The sequence below is a fragment of the Phalacrocorax aristotelis genome, chromosome 2, assembly GCF_949628215.1.
Source record: "Phalacrocorax aristotelis chromosome 2, bGulAri2.1, whole genome shotgun sequence".
Taxonomy (NCBI): domain Eukaryota; kingdom Metazoa; phylum Chordata; class Aves; order Suliformes; family Phalacrocoracidae; genus Phalacrocorax; species Phalacrocorax aristotelis.
This window is the reverse complement of record NC_134277.1, coordinates 44,324,722-44,352,568: the sequence shown is the minus strand read 5'-3', so window position 1 is coordinate 44,352,568 and position 27,847 is coordinate 44,324,722. Positions and strand designations below refer to the sequence as shown.

General features: G+C 39.1%; 1 protein-coding gene across 4 annotated transcripts; it reads left to right on the top strand.

Annotated features, from left to right (window-relative positions):
• The first annotated feature begins 1,371 nt into the window (after positions 1 to 1,371).
• Positions 1,372 to 27,127, top strand: AZI2 (5-azacytidine induced 2). Of its 4 annotated transcripts, none has more exons than XM_075083282.1 (8): positions 1,372 to 1,440; positions 11,088 to 11,317; positions 13,766 to 13,891; positions 14,219 to 14,318; positions 16,040 to 16,188; positions 18,651 to 18,697; positions 21,882 to 21,997; positions 24,704 to 27,127. In XM_075083282.1, the coding sequence occupies exons 2-8, from the start codon at positions 11,093 to 11,095 to the stop codon at positions 25,090 to 25,092; spliced, it is 1,152 nt and encodes a 383-aa protein (XP_074939383.1). In that variant the 5' UTR covers positions 1,372 to 1,440; positions 11,088 to 11,092; the 3' UTR covers positions 25,093 to 27,127. The 4 variants fall into 4 exon arrangements, with proteins under 4 accessions (XP_074939383.1, XP_074939381.1, XP_074939382.1 ...); XM_075083280.1 differs by having other exon boundaries at positions 1,397 to 1,612; XM_075083281.1 differs by having other exon boundaries at positions 1,429 to 1,821.
• Positions 27,128 to 27,847: the final 720 nt, after the last annotated feature.

Genomic DNA, 27,847 nt, shown 5'->3' with positions numbered 1-27,847 from the left:
ACTTGTTGAATCAGCTTGGTTTTATCCCTAAAAGAGAGGTCCTGAACTGTGATTTAGATTTATTCTTGCTTCATTTTGAACTTGGCTGAGGAAAAAAACCAAAACAACCAGCTGCACATTAATCAGATGAGGTTACATGGGGTGGTCCTGTCACCCTGGTGCAGCAACAGTGAAGCTACTGCCCTCGGCCTCTGCCTTGGCTCTTGTTGCAGAAAAAAGGAGCACGGATCATAGAATCATTAAGGTTGGAGAAGACCTCTAGGATCATCAAGTCCAACTGCCAACCCAACACTACCATGTCTCCTAAACCATGCCCTGAAGTACGCCTACACGTTTTTTGAACACCTCCAGGGATGGCAACTCTACCACCTCTCTGGGCAGCCTGTTCCAGTGCCTGACCACTCCTTCAGGAAAGAAATTTTTCCTAATAGCTAATTTCAACCTCCACTGATGCAGCTTGAAGCCGTTTCCTCCTGTTGCTAGTTACTTGGGAGAAGAGACCAACATCTTCCTTGCTACAACCTCCTTTCAGGTAGTTGTAGAGAACGATAAGGTCTCCCCTCAGTCTCCTTTTCTCCAGGCTGAACAACCTCAGTTCCCTCAACCTCTCCTCACAAGACTTGCTCTCCAGGCCCTTCACCAGCTTCCTTGCCCTTCTCTGGACACACTCCAGCAACTCAATGTCCCTCTTGTAAAGAGGGGCTCAAAACTGAATGCAGTACTCAAGGTGTGGCCTCACCAGTGCCAAGTGTGGGGGCACGATCACTTCCCTACTCCTGCTGGCCACACTAGTCCTGATACAAGCCAGGATGCTGTTGGCCTTCTTGGCTGCCTGAGCACACTGCTGGCTCCTGTTTGACTGGATGTGAAATGCTGCATGGTGGCTGGCGAGCCCTTCAGCTGTGCTCAGGTGTAAACTTCCCAAGATACTGGAAACAGTTTAAAGAATATAAGATTAAAAAAAAAAAAAAAAACCGACATACAGAAAAAAAAAAAAAAGCTGCCCTACCCAGGAGGACTGGGAGTCAGCAGTGCACCCCGGCTACTGGGAAGCGCTTTTCCCACCGTACCGGCTCATCGCCTGGGGACGGCTCCCGGCAAAAGGTACCGCTCTTTATCGCTTTATTACGGTCTGATTCTGTACCGGGGTGCAGGAGCGGGTGCCGTCCGGCGGTGGTAGGTTCTGCGCGCTGCCCCTGAGGAGCAGGCGCTGAAGGGCTGCAGTCGCGCACCCCCGGGTGAGGCCGGGCCTGCGGAGGAGCGGGGCGACCCGCCCCGCCCCGCCCCGCGCCGCGCCGCGCCCTCCCTCTGTACGCCGGGACGTGTAGTCCGCCCTCCCTCCCCGGTCAGGCGGTGGAGTCGCCCCTCTCCTTCCGGGAGCAGCGAGCGGCCGCCGGAGGGACGGAGGCCTGCGTCACGTGAGGCTGTGCTGACTTCCTGGTAGGGCGGGGCCGGCGCCCTGGGGATTTCCCGCGGTGGTGGAGGCCGATCCCGGGCTGGCGGTGATGGGAACCTGAGGGGGCCCAAGTGGGGGTCGGGGCCGCCGCCGCCGCCTCTCCGCCGCGGTGACAGCCTGTCACTGACCCGCCCGGCCCCGGCGAGGCCCCGAGAGGTTGGTCCCGCCGCGGGGGGCAGGGACCGGCGGGGGAATAGGAGCGGTCCCCCCCGGGGACGGAGGCGGTTCTGGCCGATCTTTAGTTTCTCTCCTCAAAATACGTCCGTTCTGGCGGGCGGAGCAGGCCGGAGGGCCTTGTGCGAGGTCCCGGCCGTAGCCGGTGCAGGGGGGCACCCCTCCTGAAGGACCGTGAGCGTAGTTTGAAGGTACTGCGGACGAGTTGGGAGGGGGCCTCAGGCTAAAACTAGCCAAAAAGCTGCGCCTAATTAAGCTGAAAAACCGTGTGAGTTCTTAGAACAGCGATTTGTACGTTAGTCTGGCAAAGGGAAATGAACAAAGTAGGATCGTTGGCATCGGATGTGAAACAAACACGATGGAATGCCGGGGGAGGCTTGGGGTACGGGTGCTGCAGGCTGTGGTGGTTCGGAAGAAGGGAGTACAGATGAGTGTTGAGGTAGTCCTATAGTGATGCTTTCCACTTTTAAGAAATTACAGCTTTAAATCCTGGCGTTTCACCTGGTAGGAAAATTACTCTGATCTCCTTAAATCAATTTGCCTCTCCCCCGCCCCAGCAATTTAGAAGTGGGAGCAGGTTGGGCTGTCAGCTGTTCCCAGTGAGTGGTTTTAGGAGCTTTTGCATTTCTCGAGGAATCCCCTAATTCCCTCGCTGTCTTACACGGCGTGTGTGCCGTAAAATCAGCGTACTGGAAGCCAGCTCCGGAGAAAAACAGAGTGAGGGGAGGGTTATTATAACATTCAAGTCTGCTCTGGATTCAAAGGTCAGGTGGTCTTCTGAGATAGCATTTTCTGAGAAGTGTTGTTGTGGATTAAGGGAAGCATTTAATTTCCTGCATATTGGTATGTGATCAAATGTTGCTGCTAATAGTAATAACAGTTGTCTGTTAGCACTTGTATCCTGGTATTTTTATCCTAGAAACCAAAACAAATATAAGATTACTACTACACATTTTTCTTTGACTAATAGGTATTCTATAAAAGAACTTGCAGTAGAAGTAAGTGTTGATCAGATGATTGCACTATAACAAGTAGGAGGCTATTACCCCAAACCCTAAGCACAATTTTTGAGCCAACAGCTCTGAGTTAAGTCAGAAGGCAGAAAACACTACCCGAGTGAACTTTAGATCGGATTATAAAAGAGTTGTAGCCACCTCCCCCCCCAAAAAAAACCCCACATTTTTTCTAAAACTGCTTCCCACCCCCACCCCCCCATATGCTACAGTTTACAGTTCAGGAAAGTATAAAGCTAGGTTATGTTTTACAATGAAAATTACATAGTAGAAGAGCTCTTTAAAAGAGCAGAGATGAAGCGACAGCTTTGTACAGCAAAGATGGGTAATAAATTAGAGATAATTTTAAGATTGCCTAAATTTCAGCAAATATTCTGATTTGGTTTTCAGTATGTCTCTTTTCTGTGTGGTAGTTTAAGCGTGGAGAAAGTGTGAAATTATCAGGTCAAATACAGGAACAAACTATTTAGTTTACTCGGTGGAGAAATAGAATAAGTTCATTTCACAGTGTTGGAAAAACTGTACGTGAAGTTACAAACCCAGTAACATTTGTTCCTATTGTATCAATGGAAGCATTGAATTGGGGATTGTGAATTATGACTGGAAAATGTTAAATGAGGAATGTCTGCTTAGGAAAGTGGAAACTATCCTGGAAAAAGTGCAGACCCATTACTGCATGCGCTATTGATATCCGATTGCTTTAGAATAGATTTTGGAGAAAGTAAGCAAAAAGGTACAAGTAAATGGGATAGAATGCAGCCGTGGATTTATCTTTTGATGTGCTTTCAGTCTTTCACAGGTATTTTTCTAAGCAGAGGAAGTCTAGATAGAGAGTCCATATTCAATAAAACAGTTACAGTGGCAAAGAGATCCAGTTTGTTGAAATGGTGCAGTCTTAACGTTTTTGCTATATGTTTATACTATAATTGCATTAAGTATTTACATTATTATATAATATTTTAATGTGGAGTTCTTGGTGTATAAAATGGTAGATGCTACTAAAATATGACAATACGTTTGTGGAGAAGAAATGAAGTTTGAGAAGGAAGTGAAGTGTAAGTAACTTGAATATTCAAAGTCATCCACTTAGAAGCTGCTAACAGGAGCTTACATTCAAATGACCAGGTTTGTCTGAAATAATGAGATGTAAACCTGAATATGGAATCATAGAACAGCCCAGGTTGGAAACGGCCTGGAAAGATCATCTGGTCCAACCTTTTAGTGGAAAAGGGAACCTAGACAAGATTATCTAGAACCCTGTGCAGTTGTGGCTTAAAAACCTCCAGATACTATGTAGCCACCAGGGCCACTCGGTTTAACTTGCCTTTTAATAGCTGTGACAGGTGAGGTGTTTCCCGTTGAATTAAAAGTCAATGCAATTATACAAGGCTTTCATAATACCTTATCACTGAATTTGTGAACTTAGTGAACGCGAATTAATCTGACAGTTGAATTGAGTGGGAGGAAACTTATGACTGGGAGGTGGTGGGACCTACTGTTTGTTTTACAAAAGAAGATTTAGAAAAATCCCAAAACAAAGCCTCCTAGCTTTCATAAATAGTTGTTCTTCATAAACATTTTGAAATGGGAAGGAATGAACACCAAAAAAGTGTCTATTAAAATAGTACTCAGTGTTCGCATGAGAACATCCGGGTTTTTCTGTAACCTTTGAATATACTTACATTTGGTGGTAGAAAGGTTTAACATCCAGAAGCAATCTTGCTCCTACTTGTGTTTTTTTGGCAATATTGCTTCTAATTAGATTCAAGCTTAAATTTAATAAGCAGGATTATATGATCTTGAGAAGACAATATTTAATTGATTCCAACTTTTGGATTCCTCTTCCCCCCCCCCCCCCCCCCCCCCCCTTTCCCCTTTTCCCCTTTTTTGGTGATAGTTGTCAGGGAAAGTAGTTGTAACAGCATCCACAGAAAGGCAAATTGAATATTACGATTCATTATGAGGAGGATGCATTGGGTTTGCAAATTAGCGATGAAGATACTGGAGTATGAAACTGTTCAGAGAAAGTAAAATTTGTCAAGCACCGTTGTCATACAGCGGGCTTTTTAGTGCTTCTCTAGTTCTTGTGAGAGCAGATGATTTATTGTAAAAAGCTTGAGATTGAAAAAAGAGCCTGTTATACCTAAGGAGATTTTGCTTGGCTCCTCTAGCTCCTCCTTCACGATAGATGAACTACAGTGATCTGGTTTGTGAGCTTAGAGACAGTACTCTCCATTTCCTGGAGGCAGCAAAACGAAAGCGATTGGGAGGTCTGATTTAGCTGATGTGCTGACGTGTTTCTGAAAAAGCACGAAGTATGCTGAGGCTGCAGGGCGGTGCTCTTGTACTCATGAACTCCTAGGGAGTGCTTTGCAGCTGTGGGCCTTGTCCATACAGAAGGATAAACTGTGGCCAAAGCTAGCAGCTACTGAGATACGTGTATGCAGATTTTTTGCTCTAAAAATGGAGCAAGTATCTGTGAAAAGCGATGTGTTTCTGTGTAGAACAGGCTGTTAGCGACTGGAATCAGAGAGAATCTAAGACTTCTGAGGGAGAGGTGCAAAATGACAGATGCTTAAAGAGACTGGAAGTCTTGCTTGTTCTAGCATCATGCGCCATATACTCCATACTCTGTGTGGAGTTTTTGACGCTGACTGCAGGAGTTCTGTATTTTTTGTTGCTGTGTCTTTTGAAAAAGAAGAAAAAGAGTACAACTTTTCAGAAATTAAGGTGAGGGCTGCAACGCACTCATTCAGAATTCCTGTGGATCAAAGGCATTTCAATTTAATGTTTTATTTTTATGTCTGTATTCATATAGACACCCTTCTATGTAAGGCAAGGTAAACCAGTACAAAAATTATATTCCTATTATTAACAGCTGGAGACTGTTAATACTACCATTATGAAGTCAAACCCCTCAAGTCTGGAAGGTAAACAAAATAAAATGGTTCAGACTCTCAGTAGCCTTGAAGAAAATCAGGAAAATGCCATCTTGAAATTATTTGTGTTTGACATTTGGAAAGATATTGGAAACCTCTCTGTTATCTTTCAAAACCAAAAATGAGGCAAAATGGGAATCTGCTTTATAATGGGAAAAATTTAGTGTAATCCTGCTTTCACTACCTCTCCTGATTTGAGAATAAGATTACCATTTCAAACTACAGAAATCTGTTTGCTGTTAGAGCCTCTGCATCCTGTGTTCCTCGTATGTAAAATGTGTTTTATATTTAACTACCTCCCATGGTGTTAATGACTAATATTTGTAAAGTTCTGTGAAGAGAAAAGCTATATTTCTGCCAAGCATTAGTAAGAAATGGGAAAACATTCTTATTCTCAAGAGATTTAATATATTAAATCAAAGCTTGTTCTATAACCAACATTAAGCAACAGTGAACAACAGAAGTGGTGTCTGGAAACCATTCTTTTCTACAGTATGTGAAAGAAAACTTAAGTGGTGCTGTCGCTTCAAACTTGTATGCTTATAAACAGTGGGCATAATTATTCCTGCTGGAACGTAATATCAAGTCCTGCCAACAGCGTCTTCAGGTTGTTTGGTTTCGGTTTTTTAAACATCAATTATTTAATACTAACAGTAATACTATTCATTTAACATTTTTTTTTAAGTAAAGATTAAAGTCCTTTTAAGCAGGCTGTTGCATGTGCAGACCATTCCACAAAAATATAAATGTAATGTGTTTCTTTGTCACTGGCAAAAAGCATTAGGGAGACTTTTCTTGGGATGGGATGTGTGGTAAGTGGGATTGTAAAGCTTGCTTTAAGTAGGCAGAGGTGGACATCGGTTGGACTCATAGACATCAACTTGTCTGTGTATTACTTTAAATATTTTAGTGGGAAATCTTTAACTGGTTACTCTAGTACAGATTATTTCATGAATCGCAACTCCAGAGAGATCAAAGTTCACTCACGTGCTTCGGAGTGACAGCTCTGGGGCGTTTGCAGCAGTGCATACAAGTGTATGGGAGAAGCCAAACAGAATAAAACATGGGCAGAGCTCTGTGGTTGGACTCAGTAATTGCTGCCATCCTGCAAGCCCTTCTGGGACTACCAGATTTGAGGAGTCGTAACTTGTGGAATAATCTAATGCATGTATTATGTCAGAAAGCACTTCTTTGGTTGTTGCTTACAGTTCATATTTTTTAAATGATGTAATATAATCCTGGAGAAACTAAACTTTGATTCCTGTACTTAAAGAATAAAATTAAAGGCTACCGCTGTAGTCGGGGATTTCTTACAGATACGGCCCTATTTTGTAATGTTTGTCTTCTAAGGGTTTCTGTCTGTCGCTTTAGTATCATCAGAGAGCTTCTTAGGGAGAAAGTAGTATTTGTGAGCATGCTTTCTACTTTTTTTCTTTTTCCTGACAGCACAACAAAGAGCTGGGTGAATGGTGCATTTCACCATGACCTTTATAGAAATGCTGATCTCATATTGTTTAATGGCCAGGTTTTATTCTTGTATGAGCTTATATCTGTTTTTGGACTTTTAATACGGGCTTAGCAGGTGCTGGAGTGGAGTAAAAACTTTGCTTTTTTTTTTCCTCTTTTTTCCACTTGAAAATACTTCAGGAAGCTTTGCAGTGTAGAAATATGCTGTTCAGTGTTTTTTGTTTTCTTTTGTTTTTTAGGTTGTGCTGATTTGTTTAGATATATTCAGCAATGCTGCTTTAAGTTTTCTAATGTGACTTTTTCCTCATGCTCATCAAATATATACTGTAGTTAGTCGCGCGTATGTTTATAACTTTCTTTTGAGTCACAATGCACCCATCCAATATGAAGGTCATAGCACTTTTTTTTTCCTTTAGGAAATGCCTGTCATACAGTTCTGTAGACTGGGAGAACTGAAGCCTTTTGAAATATTCAATAAAAGAAATACTCAGTAAGCACTGGCAACAGACTGATGTTTACTAATAGTTAACTGTTAAAATTATTTTGTATCAACTCATACCTGAGATTTGATACATGCATTTTTTCTTCATTTTTTTCTTCCTCTGTAAATTTTTTTACAGTTTTTGCAGTTTGTTTTGAAATGTAACTGCGTAGGGATTTGTAGAATCACTATTATGGGAGAAAATAGGGAGCTATTTAGAATAAAATACGTAAAGAGTTTTTCTTTCAGATTGACTGACAACAGCATCATCTCTTAGAAATCATAGTGGCTTGTTTGTTCTGTGAAGAAAAGGTGCTTTTGGTTTCAAGAGTGGTGCTCCTTTCCAAAAGCAGAAATGTCCTTTAAGAGGTAGGGGGAAGTCCCAAAATACCATCAGCGTTTTGGTTTCTGAGTGCGTATGCTATGGCTTTTTGAAGTGAATCTTATGCTAAACTTAAAGTAAGTATTTTAATACTGTGTTTCCTTCGTGTGGTGCTCTAAAATTCTGGGTAAATTGGTGTTCAGTGGCATTTAAATTTCAATTTATGTAAATTTGTCCATTTATTTGAAAGTAATGTCTGTCTGAAGTTATGGTTTGGTTTCCATGTTGTTGGGCATGGTGGCAGTGGTGATTTCAATCATGTTTCTTGTAAAGCTGAAACAACTGCACACTTTTGTGGACGTAGCAGTGTAATACAGCGTGTGGATATTATTAATACTTTATGTTAATAGAGATAATGAAAGACAAAGTATATACAATGTGAATATTGTGATTTTTCCCTTCTTGACAGGTTGTTGAGCTTCCAGTACAGAGAAGCATGTTTCATTATGGTTTTATTTAATTTTAATAATTGAAGCAAAAAAGTTTCAAAATTGCACAATTCCTTCGGAATATCCCACTTGCTTCATTTAAGCCTGTGTAAGGTGTGTTGCCACTTTCGTCTCCAAAATGTCATATCTGTTCTTTAAAGGGATGAGCTGAGAGGAAGGTGTCTTACTTGGATACCTGTCTCTCAGGAGAAGTAGGCTTTTATTTTGTAGGCAGTTTGCTGTCACTTAGTTGCAATAAGATTAGTCAAATATGTGTGTATTGGATCTTTCTGAAATAGTTATTTGTGTGTAGAAATTCAGAAAAATGTGTATCACAAGCCCCTTTGAATTATGTGGAATTACATGCTCGTCTTCTAAATAGCATCCAGTGCTGGCTTAGAGAGCAGCATCAGAAAATCAGAATAATCCTGTAACCTAAATGACATCTTTCAAGTAAAAAAAAGTTAGCGTAACTAGTCCTCTTAGTAGGCGTTGGTTAAGCATGTACCTGAATTTACAAAACAGCATTTTGTGTATGCTGAGTCTTATTTGGAAGGTCTTGCTCTTTTGGAAGCTTGTAAAGACAGTAACTTTTAATTAGGAAGATACAGAATAAATACAGTCTCATCTTCTGCTGTTGTCTCCTGTTTTTACTTATTGCCACCTCCTGGTGGAACTGATGTGTGTAATAAATAGGGATGTATGATGCTCAAGTTTAGGAGCTATAGGAAAGCGGGGGGATAAAGATGTGTTTTATGTACAAGGTCACACAGTCTGCTGCTTTCTTCAAGAGGTAGTGATAAGCTGTGACACTTCTTTAATAACGTTTGAGTCTAGAGTTCAGGGAAAAGGAGATGTGTTGCCTTGAGAAGGCAAGCTCTTGGAATTTGATGAGACGGGTGAGAAGACTTGCAGAGCCCTTGGTAAAATGGGGGAGGAAAAGCTAGTATGTTAATGGTTGTCTTGGAAGGCAAAATGAACAATTCCTTCAGTCAGATAATGCAGTTTGAATGATGTGCTTTTGGTCAAGGTCACCTTGTGTGTGGAGGGATACTATTCTTGCAATGAAGAAGAAGCGGACCTTTTTTGCAGGGTTCTTTCTACTTAAGTATGAGGCAGATAAACGTGCAAAGGAAGCTTAGGCTACCTGTTCTGTTAGAATACATCAAATAGTATACAAGGCATCTGCTCACCTCATGAAGATAACCGTTCAAAAGGACTTCAGTTTTGGTTTGTAGCTTTCTTGTCTTTTTTCACTGTTGCAACTCCATTGCTGTCTATTTAGTATAAACGAGCTGTCACAGGCTTTTATTATATTGTCCAACTGGCTTGGAGCAAATTGAGACAAATGTGATAACAGCACCATTGTTCAGCTATAGCTGTACTACAGCTCCCTGTAATGCTGCAGTCCGCGTAGCTTCTCCATTGCTAGCACAGCGAGAGAAATCTGACCACATAGATAAGCTCAAGGACAGTTTATCCCTTTGCCTCTTAGTATTGCTAAACAAACTTTTTCCAGCAATACAGACTGTCTTGTTATGCTCATTTCTTTCCTTCAAGCACTTCTGTTGGTTCATTAGCTAATAATCAGGAACCTAAGGATTTGTTCGGGGGGGGGGGGGGGGGGGGATAAAAACATAAATCTGCTTTTGGTAGAAGTAGCATTGGTACTTTGTTTAAGGGGGGAGAAGTGTTACCAGGTGCTGTATAGCATTTATTACTATTGCATATAAATGGAATGAATCCTGATCTTCATAACTAAACAAGAGTGAGCTGTGTCCTTTTTTGTTTGTTTGGTTTCAGTTTTGTGAGGTGGGGTTTGTTTGTCTGGTTTTAAATCAAACCTGTGAACTTGTTCCTGATATCTGGCAACATTAAGGAAAATGCTGTTGGGGCTTTTCCCTTAAGACCTAGAGTTCAAGAAAGTATATGGAGTTTTTTTTGAAGGTGCTGTTTTCTTACTGAATGTTTTGCTGGGCCTAAATGATGTGTGTTGTAACAAAAACTCAACCTAATGGTGACTTGCCTCTTGTCATTCATCTGGATTTGCCTGGTATTTTAGGGTGATACTTTTCTTACAGTCAGATTATTGTCAGTTCTCTCCGTGCATGTTGAGGAAGATCACGTTACTGAGTATGTTTTCATTCTCACTGAATTACTGTAATTGTTCAGCAGGATGTTTTCTACTGTGACTAAGTAAAGAACAGTTACTTATACAGCCTCTTTAAGGGCTAATGCAAGTGTACCTTAAGATTCCATTTTAAAGTCTGGGAAAAGTATAAATATTTGCATTCAAGAATGAAGGAAATTTGGCTCTTGCACTCAGCAACCACAGTAGTTAGTAGATTTCTTGTAACTGTAATCTTTTTTATTGCTCAGTGCTGACTTGCAAAAACTCTAATACGATATTCCTTTGGAATTCCTTTGGAATTCAAATATTTGGTACCAGCCAAATTATAGGATAGTGTTAAGCCGTAGTGAAAATGAACTTGGGGATTCATAAATCTGATCTGTACTCAAAATGTATTTATCAAGTGACAGTGAAATATGCTGCTTTTCTAACCAGCATATTTTCAATGTAAAATGGGTTTCAAGATTTTTCTGCAAGATTAAGATATTTCCTCGTTATTCAATCTTGTCATACTTAGAAACACCCTGCAGTATTATTTTGGAAGGTTTTCAGACTTGAGACTCTCAACGAATTTGTCTCTGTGAAAATCTTGCACTCATATCTGTCTTCTTAACAGCTGTCATGGAGGAGTTGGTAGAGGATGACATCTGTATTTTGAACCATGAAAAAGCAGACAACGCTCATAAGAGAGATGGGGAGATTCCTGTTTCATCTTACAGTGGAGATGAGTCTGTTGCCTCACACTTTGCGCTTGTCACTGCATATGAAGATATCAAGAAACGTCTAAAGGAGACAGAGAAGGAGAACTCCCTCTTAAAAAAAAGAGTGAGAATTCTAGAAGAGAAGGTAAGAAAAAAGTTGATTTGCCAGCTTCTGGTAGCAGCTACTTTGCTCCTGGCTAGATGGCAGAACAGATGGTTAAGTATTTAAAATATGTACTTAAAATAATTTCCAAGTTAAAAGGTTTTGGTAAATTGTTTTATTTGTTTAAGTGAAACACGGTGTGTTCCTCTGGTAGTCAAGTTATGTCATACTGGGATTTTTGATTCTTACTGGGCATGCATGTGATGCAGTGCGGTAGTGCCCTGCAAAGGCACTAGCTTTGGTTCAGAAAGATGATGTAGTTGCATTGGATCGTTACTGTATTTCATCTGCCTCTTTATGGTGTTTATTAACTTGGGCACATAGGACTTAATATTGTTGAATAGGGAGGGGCCAAGTCTGTGAACTGTCAGAATCCAGGAACTGCCAATCAAAAGAATCTCTTGGGTTCAGCATACTGAAACAATAAGGAAAAATCGGTTGTTAAGAATATCTGGCTAGGTCTAGCTAATAGCATTCTCAAACGTGAAGTACAGAGTTGCAGTGCTTAACATAGAGGTGTTGACTGGCTATTTTTTGGTGCAGCAATTCTGAAACGTAGAAGAATCTGGCAGTTCATTTTATATGCAGTTTCTCATGGGCTTAGTCTAGTGAAGTTCATTAAAGCTAAAAATTGATTTTCTCCCTCAGTAAAGAATGCTGTCGCTAAATGTATATCATCGTTCAGTAGTGAGTGTCTTTGTACTGCAGAAGGTCTTGACTTTGATAGATTGCTTTCTTATTAATGTAAGATAGAGATATAGATCCTAGAGTTAGAGCAGAGACATTTATCAGGACTTAGTCCTAAGTATGTGCTACTGACTCTTAAAAGCTTACAAAGTATGTATTATCTTGTGGCACTGGAACAAAGAGGTTGAGTCACACTCGGTACAATTTTGAAACACTTATTCAGGAATTCTTGGTGACTAGTTTGACAGAATTGACTTTCTGTCAAAAGGCAAAACTTCTTGAGTACTTTCTTTATGTAAGGCCCTAGGGTAGGGATAGGAATAGAGCTCTAGACAGAATATTCTCTGAACCATGCTGTGTGTAACATCTTTTACACGGTTACTCAAAATCACAATGAACAGGACTTGATGACTGTGATAGTCTCCTTTAGTCTTGTGTCTTTTGGTTTGGCCTGGTTCAGTGTAATTGTCTTGAAGATGATACTTTGTTTTCCATAGAGAAAACTTTTTGTAGTCGAATACCATAAAAACGTTTCTGTGAGAGAGGGGCATTGAGAAGGCCTAGACTGTTAAGTAATGGAACTGACTTCCAGGCTTTGTTAATGGCTAGTGTACCTGTACAATAAAAAAAAATACACAGGGTGTTACCCCTTTTGAATTTTAAATTTCAAAGTGTATGGAAACTTCCAGCAAGTTTGGTAAGGCTTATGTTCTTTCTGAGTGGCTTTATTTGGGGAGGGAGGTGGCATGTAAAGGACAAAACTTAAAATTAGTAGTGTGTTTACTTTGAGGGTCAATACGAAAAGCAAGGGGCAGAAGCTTCGTATTTTTATGGCTTCCTTTCCTGAATTTACTTTTGAGTGAACACCTGAAAGAGGAGGTATTTAAGGTAGATACATTCTGTCACCTTTTTTTTTTTTGTATGAGTGTGTGTGTTTCTCAATTTTTAAGAAGATACATATAAATCTATTGCAAATATCTACATTAGGTACACTGAATGTGTTTAAATGCCTCAACGATTTAAAGCAAGGGTGCAGAATAAACAGAACGAAAAGGATAATGCAATACTTAGTCAAAATAAGAATCTTCTGTACGTACAGCTGTAATTTGATGTAGGACTCTTCTTGCCGTCTTATAAAAAATACTGAATATATTTTAACGCTGCTCCCTTCTTTCTGACAGTCGAGTTGGTAGTGTTTACTCTCCCTCGCCTGTCTCTTGCCTAGACAGGCAACAAGATAGTGATGACCTGGAAGTTAAGTTATTTGTAAAATAATTCTGCTTTGGTTTTTCTCACAGAAGTACACTGAAAAAAATCCTTAAGTTTTGTGTCATTGAAACAATTATGTTCATTTTCCTCCTAATTTTCTATACGTTATGTCTTTATATGCTTAAAACTCTTTTTCCAAAAAGAAGTTTGTACATCTTCAGAGCCTGGAAAAAATAGGATTAAGGGGTTTTCAGTGTGAGTAATCATGGCTTGTGGATGGTTTTTAAGTACATATAGCAATAAACTAGCAAGCGTTAAGCAAGGTTAGAGATTGAAGAATTTGTAGATGGCCTTTGTTGCACTTCTGTAAAAAAAATTTGGTCTGTATCAATGTATTCAATTAATTTATTTTCTAAACTAAAAAAAAATGCAGTTCATTTTATGTTGCAGAATGTACTACTGCACTTTCTAAATTTTGCCATTCTCAGTATAACATATGAAACTTCTTATTTCTCATGTTTGTTAAACTTTTAGCTGCTTGGCTCCCGACTGGAAGAGGAATGCAGTTCAGTTGGACGTGAACAAGTAAATAAGGCATACCAAGCCTACAGAGAGGCCTGCATTGACCGAGATAATCTGAAAAGCAAACTGGATAAGATGGTATGCCTTTTAAAGTAATGACATAAAAGCATGTTGTAGAAGTACTGCATAGTTAGTAAGTGTTTACTGTAGAATGATTTTTATTTGCTGAAGATCTGTGGTGTTTATAAATTCTTTTGGTTTTTGAAGAACATGACAATACTTCATGTATGAATAGCAGTTTTAGGTATCTCAATTTTATTACTGGGCTAGGCTAATGCTAAAAAAAGCAATAGTTTCCTTGTTTTGGTTTGTTTTGTTGTTGTAGTTTTTGTTTTTTTTAAAAAAAGTTGAATTGTCAGGTGTGATAGAAAAAAGCTTCACAAATGGTTTCCCCCCTGAAAATAGATGAAAGAAAGTGCGGAATCCTTGAAAACCTTGAATGAACAGTTGCAGTCTAAAGAAGTAGAGCTGTTACAACTAAGAACTGAAGTGGAGACTCAACAAGGTATGTATGCATTTGGTTACTTCATCTTAATGTATATTGACTAGTCTTAGTGGTTATATTATGATCTCAGGGCATGAAGATGTTTAAACCTATATAGTGGCTAGGTAAGAGAGGAGTATACTCCTCTGCTGCAATGAAATATGTTGAGCTTGTATATGGGTTCATTCTTGTAAATGGTGACAGGCATGTCTTGTTACAGATGTGGAGCTCTGTGGTAAAGATCTGAGGCTGTCATGTTCTTCCACTGCAGGTTATTTAATAATTTGAGAACTGTGTACAAACTGACAGTCCAGTGTGCTAGCCATGTACATCTCTGGAGCCTGCCACCTATTCCTCAGGGTGAGGCAGGAGCATACTTGTTCAAGTATCAAACACTATCCAGGCGATATATCTTTCTCTGGTACCTGTAGATGATCTGGTGTATTCCTTTGTCTCACTCATTGTTGGCATATGAGAGGTACAAGAGGATGTTGTATAGCCATAGCTGCAGTCGACAGCAGCTATTTAAAGGGCTGGAGGGTGAGGAAAGGTAGAAAGATGGTGGCTGTAGAGAACTTGGTGGAAAGAGAAAGAAACGGTGTATGCTGGCAATTCGCAAAGCACAAATCCAGGTTCTGTTACTGCCATCGTAAAGAGTGCTATGTACATGATAGGTATGTCGAACAAAACACTATGGAAGAAGAAAAAAAATCTTTTCATAAAGTACTGTTACAAGAAAAGAGAAGAAGAAAATGGACTGGATTTGAGGTTCTGTACAAATGCAGTCATTTGAAGGATGCTTGTAAGTATTGCTGTGCTTGAATTGGATTACTTTCCAAGAGGACCTCAAGGACGTAATGCACTACTTCAGCTGCACAAGTTTCTAAACCTGGAAGAAAAAAATCACATGTAGTAGCATCATTGTTGAGGAGATCATGGTTTAAGGAGGTAAGAAGTGAAGAGCTCATGAAGAGAGCTCCAAGAGCCTTATTTAGTAATCAGTTTTACTTGTAAGTGGGCTCTGAGTACTTTGTTTAAGAAAAATCAGTGTAGCTTAAGCTTTTTCAACTTGTTAAATCTGGAAGTGAGTGTACCACGCAGTTGAAGACTTGGGGGTTTTCTTCCTGTCATGTTCTTTCTTCTCTTCCTGTCTAGCTGGCCTCCTACTACTGATCTAATGCTAGGATCATCTTAGGTTGCTTCTTAATAGACCCCATGTGAATTTGTTCTGTCTAGTAAGAAGACTTATTTAACTTCCAGGCTTCACCCTTTTGTTTCAATTGTATCTTTTGTAGTTCTGTTTGGAACTTCTTGATATTAAATTTGGGGAAAAACTTAAGGTAAATTATATAATGATATAAATCTGAGGGAGGAAAAGGATCATGTTATTCAAACCACGTAAGAAGCAGGCAAGTTGGTGTATGTATCATGCGTGTTTGCCATTAACCGATTTTTGTATTTCCAGTGCCTTCTTATACTGTTACTTCCTTTTTCTTTATTTAAAATCTCCAGTGCATTTTTGGAAGGTAGGGCTTCATACTTTAAACTAAAAAAATTGACTACTACTTTGCCAAGAACTTTACCAGTGTTACTATTTCTCTGTTGTTATAGACTGCAGTTTTATCAGCATGTACGGGGTAATTTTTTGTAGGGCCTGGGCTGGTTAAAGTGAAACCTTACATATTGAGTTATATTTCTTGAATGGAGACAGAAATGCGATTGTCTTGCTTGTCTTCTTACAGTGATGAAAAATCTGAATCGTACTCAGTCCAGCTGGGAATTAGAGAAGCTGAGCAGTGACCTGGAAGTGCAAGGTCTGAAGCAGGATCTAGAAAAGCTCAAGCAAGAGTACAACCTTCTCCAAAAGGAGTTGCAAAACTACAAGCAGAAGGTACCTTTATTTTTTAGGGGTTTTTGGTTTAATGGATTTGTCTGTTTTATAACATTATTTTAAATGTCTTATTTAAGCAAAATAAAGGGTACGCACAGAGATATCAAGTGTATAACTGAGTGACAGATGAACGTCCTAGTAAAATTAACCTGCAATATTCTCATAGACTGCTTGTTTCTTGGAAATAGTACACTTATATAGGTGAGATTTCCCAGCCACTGCCCATATAACAACAGAAAATAAAGCTTTACAATTTAAGTAGTTGATCAGATTGAAGTGTTCTATGCTCATATTTGTCTTGGGGTGGACTTCTTCGAAAGTTTGGGCAAGACATGGTTTGTTTTGCAGTTTTTGTTTGTTTATTTTTGTTTTAAAACAATAGAATGCTTATGCTAAAAGATATAATGAACTTTGTTTAAGGAGCTTTAGCACAGCAGGGTAGTTGCACAAAGCTTGTCAGGAAAGTGGATTTTTGTAACAAGGTTTCCAGAATCTTGCTATACCTCTTCTAGTGCCTTTCCCGGCCATTTCTAGGGCAAGTGTGTGTTGTGAGGGACTCATTGTGTCATGTAGGTGTGCTTAGGACCTCAAAAAGGAAATTAGGATAACTTAACAGTAATAAAGTACATTAAGTTTAAAAGAAAACCGACTGGTGCATGCTTACTGCTTTATATGATAAAAGGTACAATGGCAGTCTCTAGGACTCTACAGTCACATTGAAGTTACAGAATAAATTTAAAAGATTTAAATGTAATTTTTTGAAGAGGCAGATGATTTTAGGTTCCTTATGGTCATTAATAATTAAGATTATGTAATTCTGAGTCACATAATATTCGAGTGAGCTGATATTCAGGGTTTGTACAACACAACCTCTGCTGGGCATTCAGGGACCAGGCTAGAGCTAGCCTGAAGTAAAGCCCTTCTCCCCTGCTGCCCTCAAAGCATATATAGTTGGGGCGTTGGGTTCTCAGCAGTGAATGTCCCTCTGTGGATCTGCTGCTGTCATGCCACGTTCCTAGTTTACATCAATTATCTTGTCTCAGGTTTAGTCTGTGTGTTTTCCACTAGGTGGGGATAAAGCATGTTACCTGGAAGGCATGTGAGGTGTTTTGTTAACTTCCATTCCTGTTGGATGTTTTGATTTGTATCTGGAATTCTTTTAGGTGTTTTCAATAATCTGTGTATTCTGAAAGGATACTGTAACTTGTGTGCAGTTCTGATGTCTTCAGGTAGCTCTTTGGAATAGAGTAACAGCTATATAAATAATTGAAGATTGCAGATAGTATTGAGAGAATGAACGTTGCTAGAAAGAACAAATTAAAATAACAGTTAAAAGGAATGCTAGACATGACACTTTAAATAATGCTGATGTCAGCAGCTTTTGTTGCAAAGAACAAATATAAGGAACAGCTTTTTGCCTTTTTAAATATCATTTCTTCTTGATCTTGGTAACTGCTTAATGTAGGAAGTAAAAAGGTAAAAGTTTTCAAATGTGGGGTAATTGAATCTCTGGGTAGTGGTGGTAAAGTCTTCAGGAGGGGGAAAACTGTCAGGTGAAAAACAGGGAAATGTGATCAGCGGGCAATGACAAGTCAGCATTGTTTCAAACACAGCTGGTATTTTTGTTATTACTGTTTTTAATTACGTCAGCATTTTCAGATGTTTTCTATGTTAGGCAAGTATACTTTCTATTTCGATATTCATGTTTTGCATTATAGTTGATGCAGTGTGTACATTATATTGACAACTTGCACGAAATGTATATAGTCCATCATGAAGCCACAGAAACAGGTATCAAATTCGTAACAGCTTAGGCTGGAGGGAACAGAGTAGGAAGGGACATGAAGAGAAGGGATATGAATGGGAACTCATCACAGGTGAGGGTCTAATAGAAACATGATCAACAAGTCAAACATTGGGCTCACTTAAACAGTCCTGTGAACGTCAGCGAGGCTGCTTGTACACACGATTTAAAGCAGTCTTTCAGACTCAAGGGATAAATTATGTTCTATCGTAAAAGTAACTTGTGGAAGTAAATCTATACTGAAACAGCTTTCTGTAAATTAAAGGTCTTTATATACTGGTGCAGGGAAAGAACAAGAGAAGACTGAGTATTCTCGTTTGTTTTTTTTAATGGAAGTCAAAAGCTTTTCTCAATTTTTGCTTTTCAAAGCATCACAAATTCCAAAAGCTCAGATGTTTTGAGAGAGAGAGAGAGAATATGAATGGTGGTAGCTGAGCAATGCTTTTGTATAAGTAGGTAATATACGCATTTTTAAGTGGAAATTCCTATGGTCTTTCTGTCCATTTTGAAAACTACTGCAGCCAATGCAAATGAAGACTACTTCAATTCTGAATTTTAGTATCAGCAAACTTGTAGTTTCACTGCAGTGTTTTTAGATAGAAGATCTGAAATCATATGTTCATTCTTTCTTTTATCTTCCCCTCACTCGGTTATGCAGGAGCAGGCTCAAGATGAAAATCCATTAAATGGCGGCCTTCTTCAAAGGTAAGACATCCAGAGGTATGAAAATCAAGTGGCATTCATGTTTTATTTCTAGTTCACTGAGGGACAGTTACTTGAACAAAAATTCTTCCAAATTACATAATCTAATTTCAAGCCTAGGTATATTGATTTAGGAAGATCATTGTATTTTTTGTTTCTTTGTTGTGTTGGCAGTCCAGGATGATGATGATAAAGTATTTACATCTCCAGATTGCTGTACAGAAAATGAAAGTTAAATGATCTTGTATTTACAAATCAGCTTTTTATCAATTAGTTGACTTGAGAAGGTGCTAGATAAATTTCCAAGTCTCATCCCAGCTATTAAAAACCTTCATTCTGCGTATGGGGAGGTTTCTGTGTTTGTGTAGGTGATGGCTTCAGATCTCTTGCTTAGTTTTGGAACATATATTCTTATTTAGCGTAGTGCAATAATATTTGTACTAGAAGACATTTTAAAGGTTGGGATTTTTTAATATTGGGAAGCCATTGTGAGACCTATTAAAAAAGAAATATCAATTTTCCAGAAAAATGCGAACATATCAGAAAGCGTTTGTTCTCATTTTGTACCCATTCAAATAATAATTGTGCTTATGATCAAAACTGTCTTGAGTATGTGGGCCATATTAGAAAGTGTATATATCCTTTAATTCTTTATGCAAAAGAACAATTCATGTATGCATGAAATGTTCTGTCTTGCAGAAACGAAATACTAACTGCATCTCTTACACCGTTATGCCTGTTCGTGTACTTACACGATTTTCCACAAGAGGGAAGAGTGGTCCTTTGTAATGACAGATTGTTCAGCGTAATAGCTTGTTGCTTACTTGGCTATTGAAGAGATGGGAAAGGAGATCAGTCACTGAAAGAGAACAGCACAGATATGAGAATAAATATGTTCTCTGGTGTAATGATGGTAATATTATACACACTTTACACAAATTACACTTTCACCTTTCACCTTGCAGGCTGACACTTTTTCTTGTGGTTTCTGCTGCAGTTTCATAGTCAGTCTTACATGCCTGAAAAAAAGGTGTTATCTCAAGGTAGAGCAGTTATCTTTTTGATCTTCCAGAGCAGATTTATTCCACAAAGTGACGTTCAGGTGGCAACCATCTGAATTAGCATATGTACAGTATAATGTTCATTGTAATGTGACATAAATAATGAATGTGTAACATGTGCTGAATATGTAAGCCCATCTAAAAATCTGTGGAAAAATTGAAAAACCTCTTATGCGAAACACTTGTAGCAAACAGTCCTGCTGTTTATGGGAGATGGAGGCATTTGCAGTTAGCTAACTCTTTTGAAAGTAATTGTTTTGCATTTGTCAGCAGCCTGCAAATCTGACTTTAAATTCTTGGTTTGCAAACCTACTTTGTTGTAGGTTTAGATGGGCTATCGTATTCAAGGTTTATGTTACATGTTAGAAGGCAGTATAGGATAAACTTCCAAGCAGGTAGAATCCTTGGTCTTTGATTGCAAATTTGTTGAAAATTAGGCTTTGTGATGGGGTTCTAGGTAAGTATGCACAAAAGCAAATTACGATAAATTATGTGTGATTTAAGTGGAATTCTGGTACCTGTATCCCTTTGCCAGGCGCTTTTGAAAGCCTTAAATGCATGTTAAAAAATTCATCTAAGCACTTCTCTTCTGGTTGGTGGCAGACACTGAACTGTTCTTATATTTACCAATCTATATTAAATATTGGACAGTTCTGTTTTGATACAACTAAAGTCTGTTTGCTCTTACTTCTGAGACCAAAACACATGGATAAATGAAGTGTGGTTGCCACATCAACTTCATTTTAAAATTTACATGTCTTAAAGGTTCAAAGAGCCAAATGGATTCTGTGGTGAAAAGGCCACAGGTTTAGCTGAACTTCTTGAAAATCAGTTCTGCAAATTTTAACTTTTTATCTGTCAGAACTGCTGATGCCTAATACATTACCGATTAAACTCTCAGCTTCCTCTGTTCTGTGAAAGAACTTTTTGAATCTGAATTCTTGTATTCTGGGGAAATATCTCTCTGCATAGAAGAAAGTTTAACTTCTTTAAGCGAGCTCTTTTAGTGTTAACTTGCAGAACAGAATAATAGCTGTTTCTCATACTGCTTTTGAACATATTAATGTCTGATAAATTTAATGCAGGGGTGATCCTGAATTGCTATTTCAGAGGGATAGAAATCTGTATATATCCATGAGTGAAAAGACGGTTGGGTGATAGCTCAATAGTTCTTAGTCATCTCAATCATAGTTTGAGGTACTGAACTGTTTTCAGATAAACATCTTTGAGGTGAATATAGTGAGGCAGAAAGAAATATTTTGAAAACTCTCATCCATGATACTGGTCCTCAATAAATGTGTTTTCGTGGAACGTTAAGCATTAAAAAAAAAAAAATTAAATCAATGATTTCATGTTTAAGTTGAAGTAACTGCATCCTTATGTCTTTGAACACGAAGTTCATTATTAATCAACATAAATGTGGTGTTCAGTGAGCCTTGGCTCGAAATTTTACCAAGAAACATATGGTGATGCTGATTTCTCTGATCTTTTCTTTTCGCCATTCTTGATTTTCTTACCAGCTAGTAACCTGAAACTTTTATGTTGGAACAGTGCTGCTGTTGCTAAATATGTTTCCCATATTATGCTGTCTTATCAGAGAATGACTTGGGTTGCTATTTTTTACACTGTCTTCATAAGGCAGTGTATTAAAATAAATTTGAATATGAAACGGCATGTTTTGTATTTTCCTTTGGTCTGTGTGTGGGTGCTCGTTTTGGATCCGGGGGATCTAGTCCGAATCCACTGTTTTAAAAGCGTTCCTTTGGGATTATAATTTTATGGGATGGTTAGTTTCAAGTAATGAAATTGGGGAATATGCTTCCTACTTCTCAATTCAGGGAACTTGAAATTATTAGTATAATCTCATATGTTAATATATAGTACATTGTATATTGTAATATGGAAGAGTCAAATAAAATAGGCAAAGGTCCCTCAGTTTGAGATAATTCAAATTATCTCAAATACTGCTCAATTCATTTTGAATTATTGTACTCTACCAAAATTTGAGTGTATGTTGGGCAAAATCAATTTGTTAACAGTTAATGCTTGATAAGCATGTTAATAGACATAAGGGTGCTTTAGAGGTGGCAATTATTTAACTTCAAAAAAATATTTTTTTTAAAAAGTGTGCAACAAGCATATTGGGAACTGAAGAGAGAAATGTCAAATTTACGTCTAGTGACTGACACGCAAGCTGAGGTTCTACGCAAGCTGAAAACGAACCCAACAACGACCAAGAAAGGCAAGTCAGTGTTTGCAGTAACAGACCTTACAAACACAAACCAAGCTGTACCATTTTAAAAAGAAAATAGCTATCATATCTTATCAGAATCTCATCAATTGAAGTTGATAAGCTAGACTATATTATGGTTCCAGCCTACCCATTTTCTGCTTTTGCTTCTGTCTCATACTGGTCAACTTCACACATAAAGGTGTTGCTGATGTGTTTTTTCTTCAGTACTGTATTCTGTTCCCCTTGTGGCTTTTTTCTCAGTCAAGTGTTGCTTATGTGGACAAGGCTGAGGTGTTAAGTTTACTTGTATTTGACCTTTTACCACAACTACTTCATACTGGGGGGGGGGGGGGAATCTTTTTGCAAACGCAGCCGTATTTTCCCAGTATAGATTATATAAAGTATTAAATGGGCAACACTTTAAAATCAGACTTTAATAGACTGACATTCCCTTATGGTTGCATATTTCCTTATGTTGGCATTCAGAATAGTTGCCTTTTCTAGCGAAATGCTAGGCAAGATGACATTTTCTGAATGTCAGCTACTGAGGCTGCAAAACTGCCTTATTTCTGCTGCTGCATTGCAAATAATTAAGGGGAGACTAACGTCCACATGAAGTACGCATAATTTCTGTGAGCAGTGCATCAGGTGGTTCTTCAATTTCATACGAGTGCTTCTCTCCAGCCAAATGCTTTACGAGAGAGCGTTCTTACTGTGGTGGGGCTGGACTATCAGCCTGACTGTTTATGGCAGGGTTCATTTCCTTTGTTTGCTGCTCACTTCCGTTGTGGTATTTACTGTGTTCAGAATAACAGAAGATACCAGTGAAAGACGGTGACCTTGGTTACAATATATTGGTGACAGCCTCTGATGTCCCTATCCTTTACAAGATCAAGACATTTTGTTTCTAAACAGCTTTGATTGGCTCAGTGAGATAATGGTAGGATTCACCTCCAGGTCAATCAGTGCCGTGGCCTGTGGCCAGCAGTGATTAATGATCGCTCTCTGGTACTTGGCTGATAAAATTATCCACAGGTTTTGTAGACTTGGTCATATTGTTACCAGGTGAGTCCGTGTTCCGACAGTTCTAAGACACATTTGTCAAATAACCTCAGCAGAGAAACTGGGAACTGAATTAGTTTTTCATCCTTAAGCCTGTCGAGGTTTGATGTGATCATGTAGTATCTTTCCGTCCTTTTTAATTTGGAGTTACCTGTCTTGCCACTGCACACGTACTGATTTTTCTCTTCTACTTGGTGAACGGTCCGCTTTTCTGGAGTTGCTAATGCGGTTGTACATCCACAGCTATAAAAGGCATTGTTGATTAATTGTGAAACAGTGGATTTTTGCTTTCTGCTCTGTAGGCTTTTGTCAGTAATTTTTTCAGAAGTATGTGAGTGGACAGGTTCGGCAGAAATGAAAACTGTATATTTTTTTTTTGTTGTTTACTTTGCTTGTCAGCCACACTTACAAACGCAATGTGCTTGTATTTATAGAAAAATCGTGTAATGCAAAATATGCGTAGAATTGACTTACAACTTCTACTTAGCTGTCACTTACGTATGGAGGCATTTTCAACAAATGTGTGTCCACTTATGGGGGTTTTGTGTTTGCGTTTGGGTTTTTTTTTGGGGGTGGTGGGGGTGGTGGTTTGTGGTTTGTGTTTTTTTTTTTCTCCGTTTTCAGTGTATTCCTTTTTTTTTTTTTTTTTTTTGAGCTTCTAAAGGTCTGTAGACCTCAACTTCCTTGTTACACCTGTCAGCACAAAGCAGCCAAATCCAGTTCCTTAGCCTGCATTTTGGATGTGGTGCCTGTGCTATTGGAAGGTGCTTCTGGCTGACATTTGCAAATTGGGTACCTCCTTTTAATTTTTAGTGACAAATGGAAGTTGTATTCTTCGACTAGGATACTGCCTCCTCTTTCTGTCACTTAAGAAGTAAAGTTACGAATCACAGTTCGTACTCCAGGTTCACAGCTATTCTAGAAAACTACTTGCAAGACTTGCAGTTTCTTTAACTGCAGGAACCATGCCATGTTTATGTAAATTACTGACCATCTGTTCAGATGTGCATTGAAGGTGCAGCTCTTTTGTTTCAGGTAGATGCTGTTCTGTTGCAAAATCCTTCCCTTCCTACCATGGTTTAAAACTCCCCTGGAATTTCAGATGGCTGAACGCTGCAGTCTGTCGCTTTACTTTCAGAAATCAGATAATAGTGGAGCACAGAGAACCTGTGAACACCATGTGTTTCCCTCTTGCTGGTTCATGGACAGTGAGAATTCAGGTTCTTGGCAGCCTGAGAACACAACTTGTTAAAAGAATCAGTAGAGTAGGAAGAAGTGTGCTACGTGTAAGCAGTGTTCTGAAAATCTTCAAGTGCACGAAAATCCTCTCTGTTTCAGCCTTCATTCCAGTCTTGTCGAAAAAGATCATCAGTGTATTTGTGCTCACGTGGGAACTGGGAGGTTTCCTTGGTGTCGGGTGTATTTTAGACATTGTGATTTCAGGATTTCTGGTTCGCGTTGCAAAATCAGACCGAGGAGTTTAGTATGTTCAGTTAATAACTTTTAAGTAGGTAGTGAAGTAAAATATGGTCTGACAATTTGTAGCCTGCAAACCCTGCATTTAACGTACCTGCTATATGTAGTACCTTTGGAGTATATGAAGAATGCATTACATAATGTAATTTTAAAATCCTTTTTATCTTCTTTCTTCAGCTGCCCCTGCTGCACCAGTACAATATGTTGACTCGAACATTTCGAAGCTGAATTTGACATCTGGGGTAGCCTATAAAAAACTCTCACAAAATGATAAAGCACTCTGCAACGCTGTGTCTCCCCCTCTGCCGAGAGATGTAAAAATCCCATCCGAAAGGGTGACTCAACAAGCATGGACAGATGAGAGACCCATTCCAGTTGACGGCAAAACGTTTCAGGAGCACCATTCTTATGGAAAGAGCTCTCTGGAAGATAATTCCTGGGTATTCCCAAGTCCTCCAAAGCCTAATGAGAATGTCTTTTGGGAAATGAAAAATAAAACCACCTTGTTAAACTGTCCAGCAGATTACCTGGATCAGTGTAATCAAAACTGTTTGCCCAAGAGCTAAACAATTTTTAGAATGAACTGAGGCTTTTTTAGAATGGTTCTGAATAGGCACCTTAATGCTTGAACTCTTAAAGAGGGAAAACAAATTACCTGAAACATCCTTTCTTTAGTTTTGAAACAGAAGGCCTAGTCTTCCTCTGCTGTAAATCAGGAGCAAGTTCCTCGAAGTTAAAGCTGTGCTGATATAATGTAAATATAAAGAAATCTAGTAAGGGGCCTAGATAGTTGTGTACTGCAAATGGCGTACGTTTGCAAAAGATTACACTGAAAAGTGAGTTCTTGGAATAAAACAAAGTAATCCAGTTCTGTATTTGTTTGCTATTTGTATGTTATCAAGAAAATACTTGGTATCCTGTGTTAAAACTTGTACCAGCTCGGAGCTTATGGTTTTACAGGGTGGTTTTTTCCAGAGTAGGACGTACAGCAAAGAATTGGATTATCTCTCCCTTCCTCCTTTCAGTGAACTTTGATTCCTCTGTTTCAGAAATGCATTTTTTTACATCATTTTTAACCAGGAAAGGTGAGAGTTTTTTGGGGGGTGCGTCAAAATCTTGATTTATGTTAGATATAGTGGCAAGAGAAAAACCACTCTTAGGCTGTCCTGTTTAGATGGCACCACTTTGGGCCTTAATGTGAGTTACGAGTAATCGTGAGTAATGCTGCTGAATGCTGTGAATCCTGGATGTTCAGCTTGTTTCCTTCAGTTCACGCTGTAGGAAACAGACTTAATTCCGTGCACGGCAGTGCCCGCCAGAGTCATCCTGTTCACAGCGCAGTTCTCCTCCTTGTGCCTCCTTTACACAGCACCAGAACCTTGACTTTGTATTCGTGTGGTGGTGAAGGCTACTGACTTTTCTTTTATTAAAGAAACAAAGCCTTAATTTAATCGGACTAGGTGTTATAGCATTGTTGATACACATCAGAAGTATTTTTGTGGTATCTTTAGTATGCCACTATGAACTAGAGTTAATTTGAATTGCAGCTGTCTGCTTTATAGATTATGGGTGTCTGAGTACTATCTTTTTTTTTCCTCTTAAGGCCAAGAACTGTTTTTAGACAAACACAATTTATGCCTTTTTTTTTTTTTTTAAACTGCTTTGCTTCATATCTGGCTTAGTGCAACAGGGTTAAGTGAAATGCCTTTGACTGCTCCATACGTTGAAGAAAAATGCTTTGTGTGTTAGATCCACGATACCTAACTTGTAATGGGTGGGAAGATACTGATACTAAATATGTTATTTATAGATGGGTGGGTGGGTGAAGTATTCAACTTCACAGGTCCAGCTTAAGATCAGTGTAATAAAAATTAATCTCTCAGTTTTTTATTAGCAAATTATCTTAAAATTGCTCTTAAAATACATGAGGAAGCTATGACTGTAGCGCAGTCATAGTAATGATGGGCTGTAAAAGTGTTACCAAGGTGCTACATGACCTGTGTGGTTCCAGACACTTTCCTCCCTGCGGAGTGAGTCCTTCATGTGATGCCCATGTTCTCTCTTTCAGTTTGTCTACCAAAGTTGAAAAAATGCCTTTCCGATACCTTCTTCTGTATTAGTGAACAGCATACATAAATAACGTTTCCCATTCACCAGATATTGTTTTTATCTTTCTATTATCTTGCTCACGTATCCTGGCTTGTCTGTGTGATTAATGGAAATGGTGTCAGATGCTGGAATTTATTCTGACCAATGAACACAGCTGACTCAGGGGAGTACAATCTCTTGGAAAGTAATAGAACAAAACCCGATATGCATAAAACAAATCCAAGTCACTAGGCTTTAGCTGATAGAACCAACTACCTGTGTAATAACAAAGCAGCAGAAAACATTTCTCATGTGGCGGCAGAAGCTGTATGGTATCTAGTTCTAATGTAGCTTACTTTTGGGGGTTCCCCACGTCAACGTGACGGAGGTTGTTTTTTTTTTTATTAAAAGTAATGTATTATCCAATGGACATCAATATGATTAATACTTTGATTTGTGCAATGAAGGAATTCTACTGTGTAAGATTTCTAATAAATTTATTTTTGTTTGAAATTGGTTTCACTTACACATCTCCTCTCGGTTTTTAAAGCAGGATAAAAAATTCTTATGCCAATTTATTGATTGTGTAAAAGGTCATTACAAATATAAATGACGAATCTGAGGGTCGTTTCCCTCCATTGAGGAAGAAACCAAAATCCTCTGTAGGCCGCTTCGATGTATTCTCTTAGGTGTTGAAACCTGAAGGGCTTGGTTACCTTATGCTATGGCCTGTTCCTGTGGTTTGACTACTTGTGTCAAAAGGTTCCTGGTCAGCCCGTCCTGCGTGACGGGGAAGCTTAAAATTAAGCTTCTCTAGCCAGCACCTGAGAATTTCCGGGCTTTGCCTTGGCCTCATCTGTGCGCCTTCCCACGCTGGAGAAGGGAGTGGTGGTATTTGCTGAGAGGGACTTCAGAAGAACTGCTGGCACAGGAGAGAGGCGGGCGGGATGACAGAGAGCTTGCTGTCGGCAGCATTTCCAGTGCACTCACTCGTTGCTCTGGCCAAACCGTAACGTTTGACAAGGAAGGCCCCAGATTTGAAGTCACTCGGGAGCCAGCAGGCTGGTGAAGCATCTGCTGGTCTGAAGCACGCAATCAAATTCTGACTCAGGATGGAAAAGTCATTTAAAACCCTGCCACTGGTGGCGTACAGTGCTTTTTCCATTTTCAGAAGTGAAAGCTTTTCATCAACAGTGACTGCAAATGACATACAGAAGGAGCGGCAGTAAAGAG

Coding starts and splice junctions, on each gene's coding strand:
- AZI2 (XM_075083279.1), top strand. CDS start 9,537: ATGAAGATAACCGTTCAAAAGGACTTCAGTTTTG. Junction 11,318..13,765: donor TGAGAATTCTAGAAGAGAAG/GTAAGAAAAAAG, acceptor TTAAACTTTTAG/CTGCTTGGCTCCCGACTGGA. Junction 14,319..16,039: donor TGAAGTGGAGACTCAACAAG/GTATGTATGCAT, acceptor GTCTTCTTACAG/TGATGAAAAATCTGAATCGT.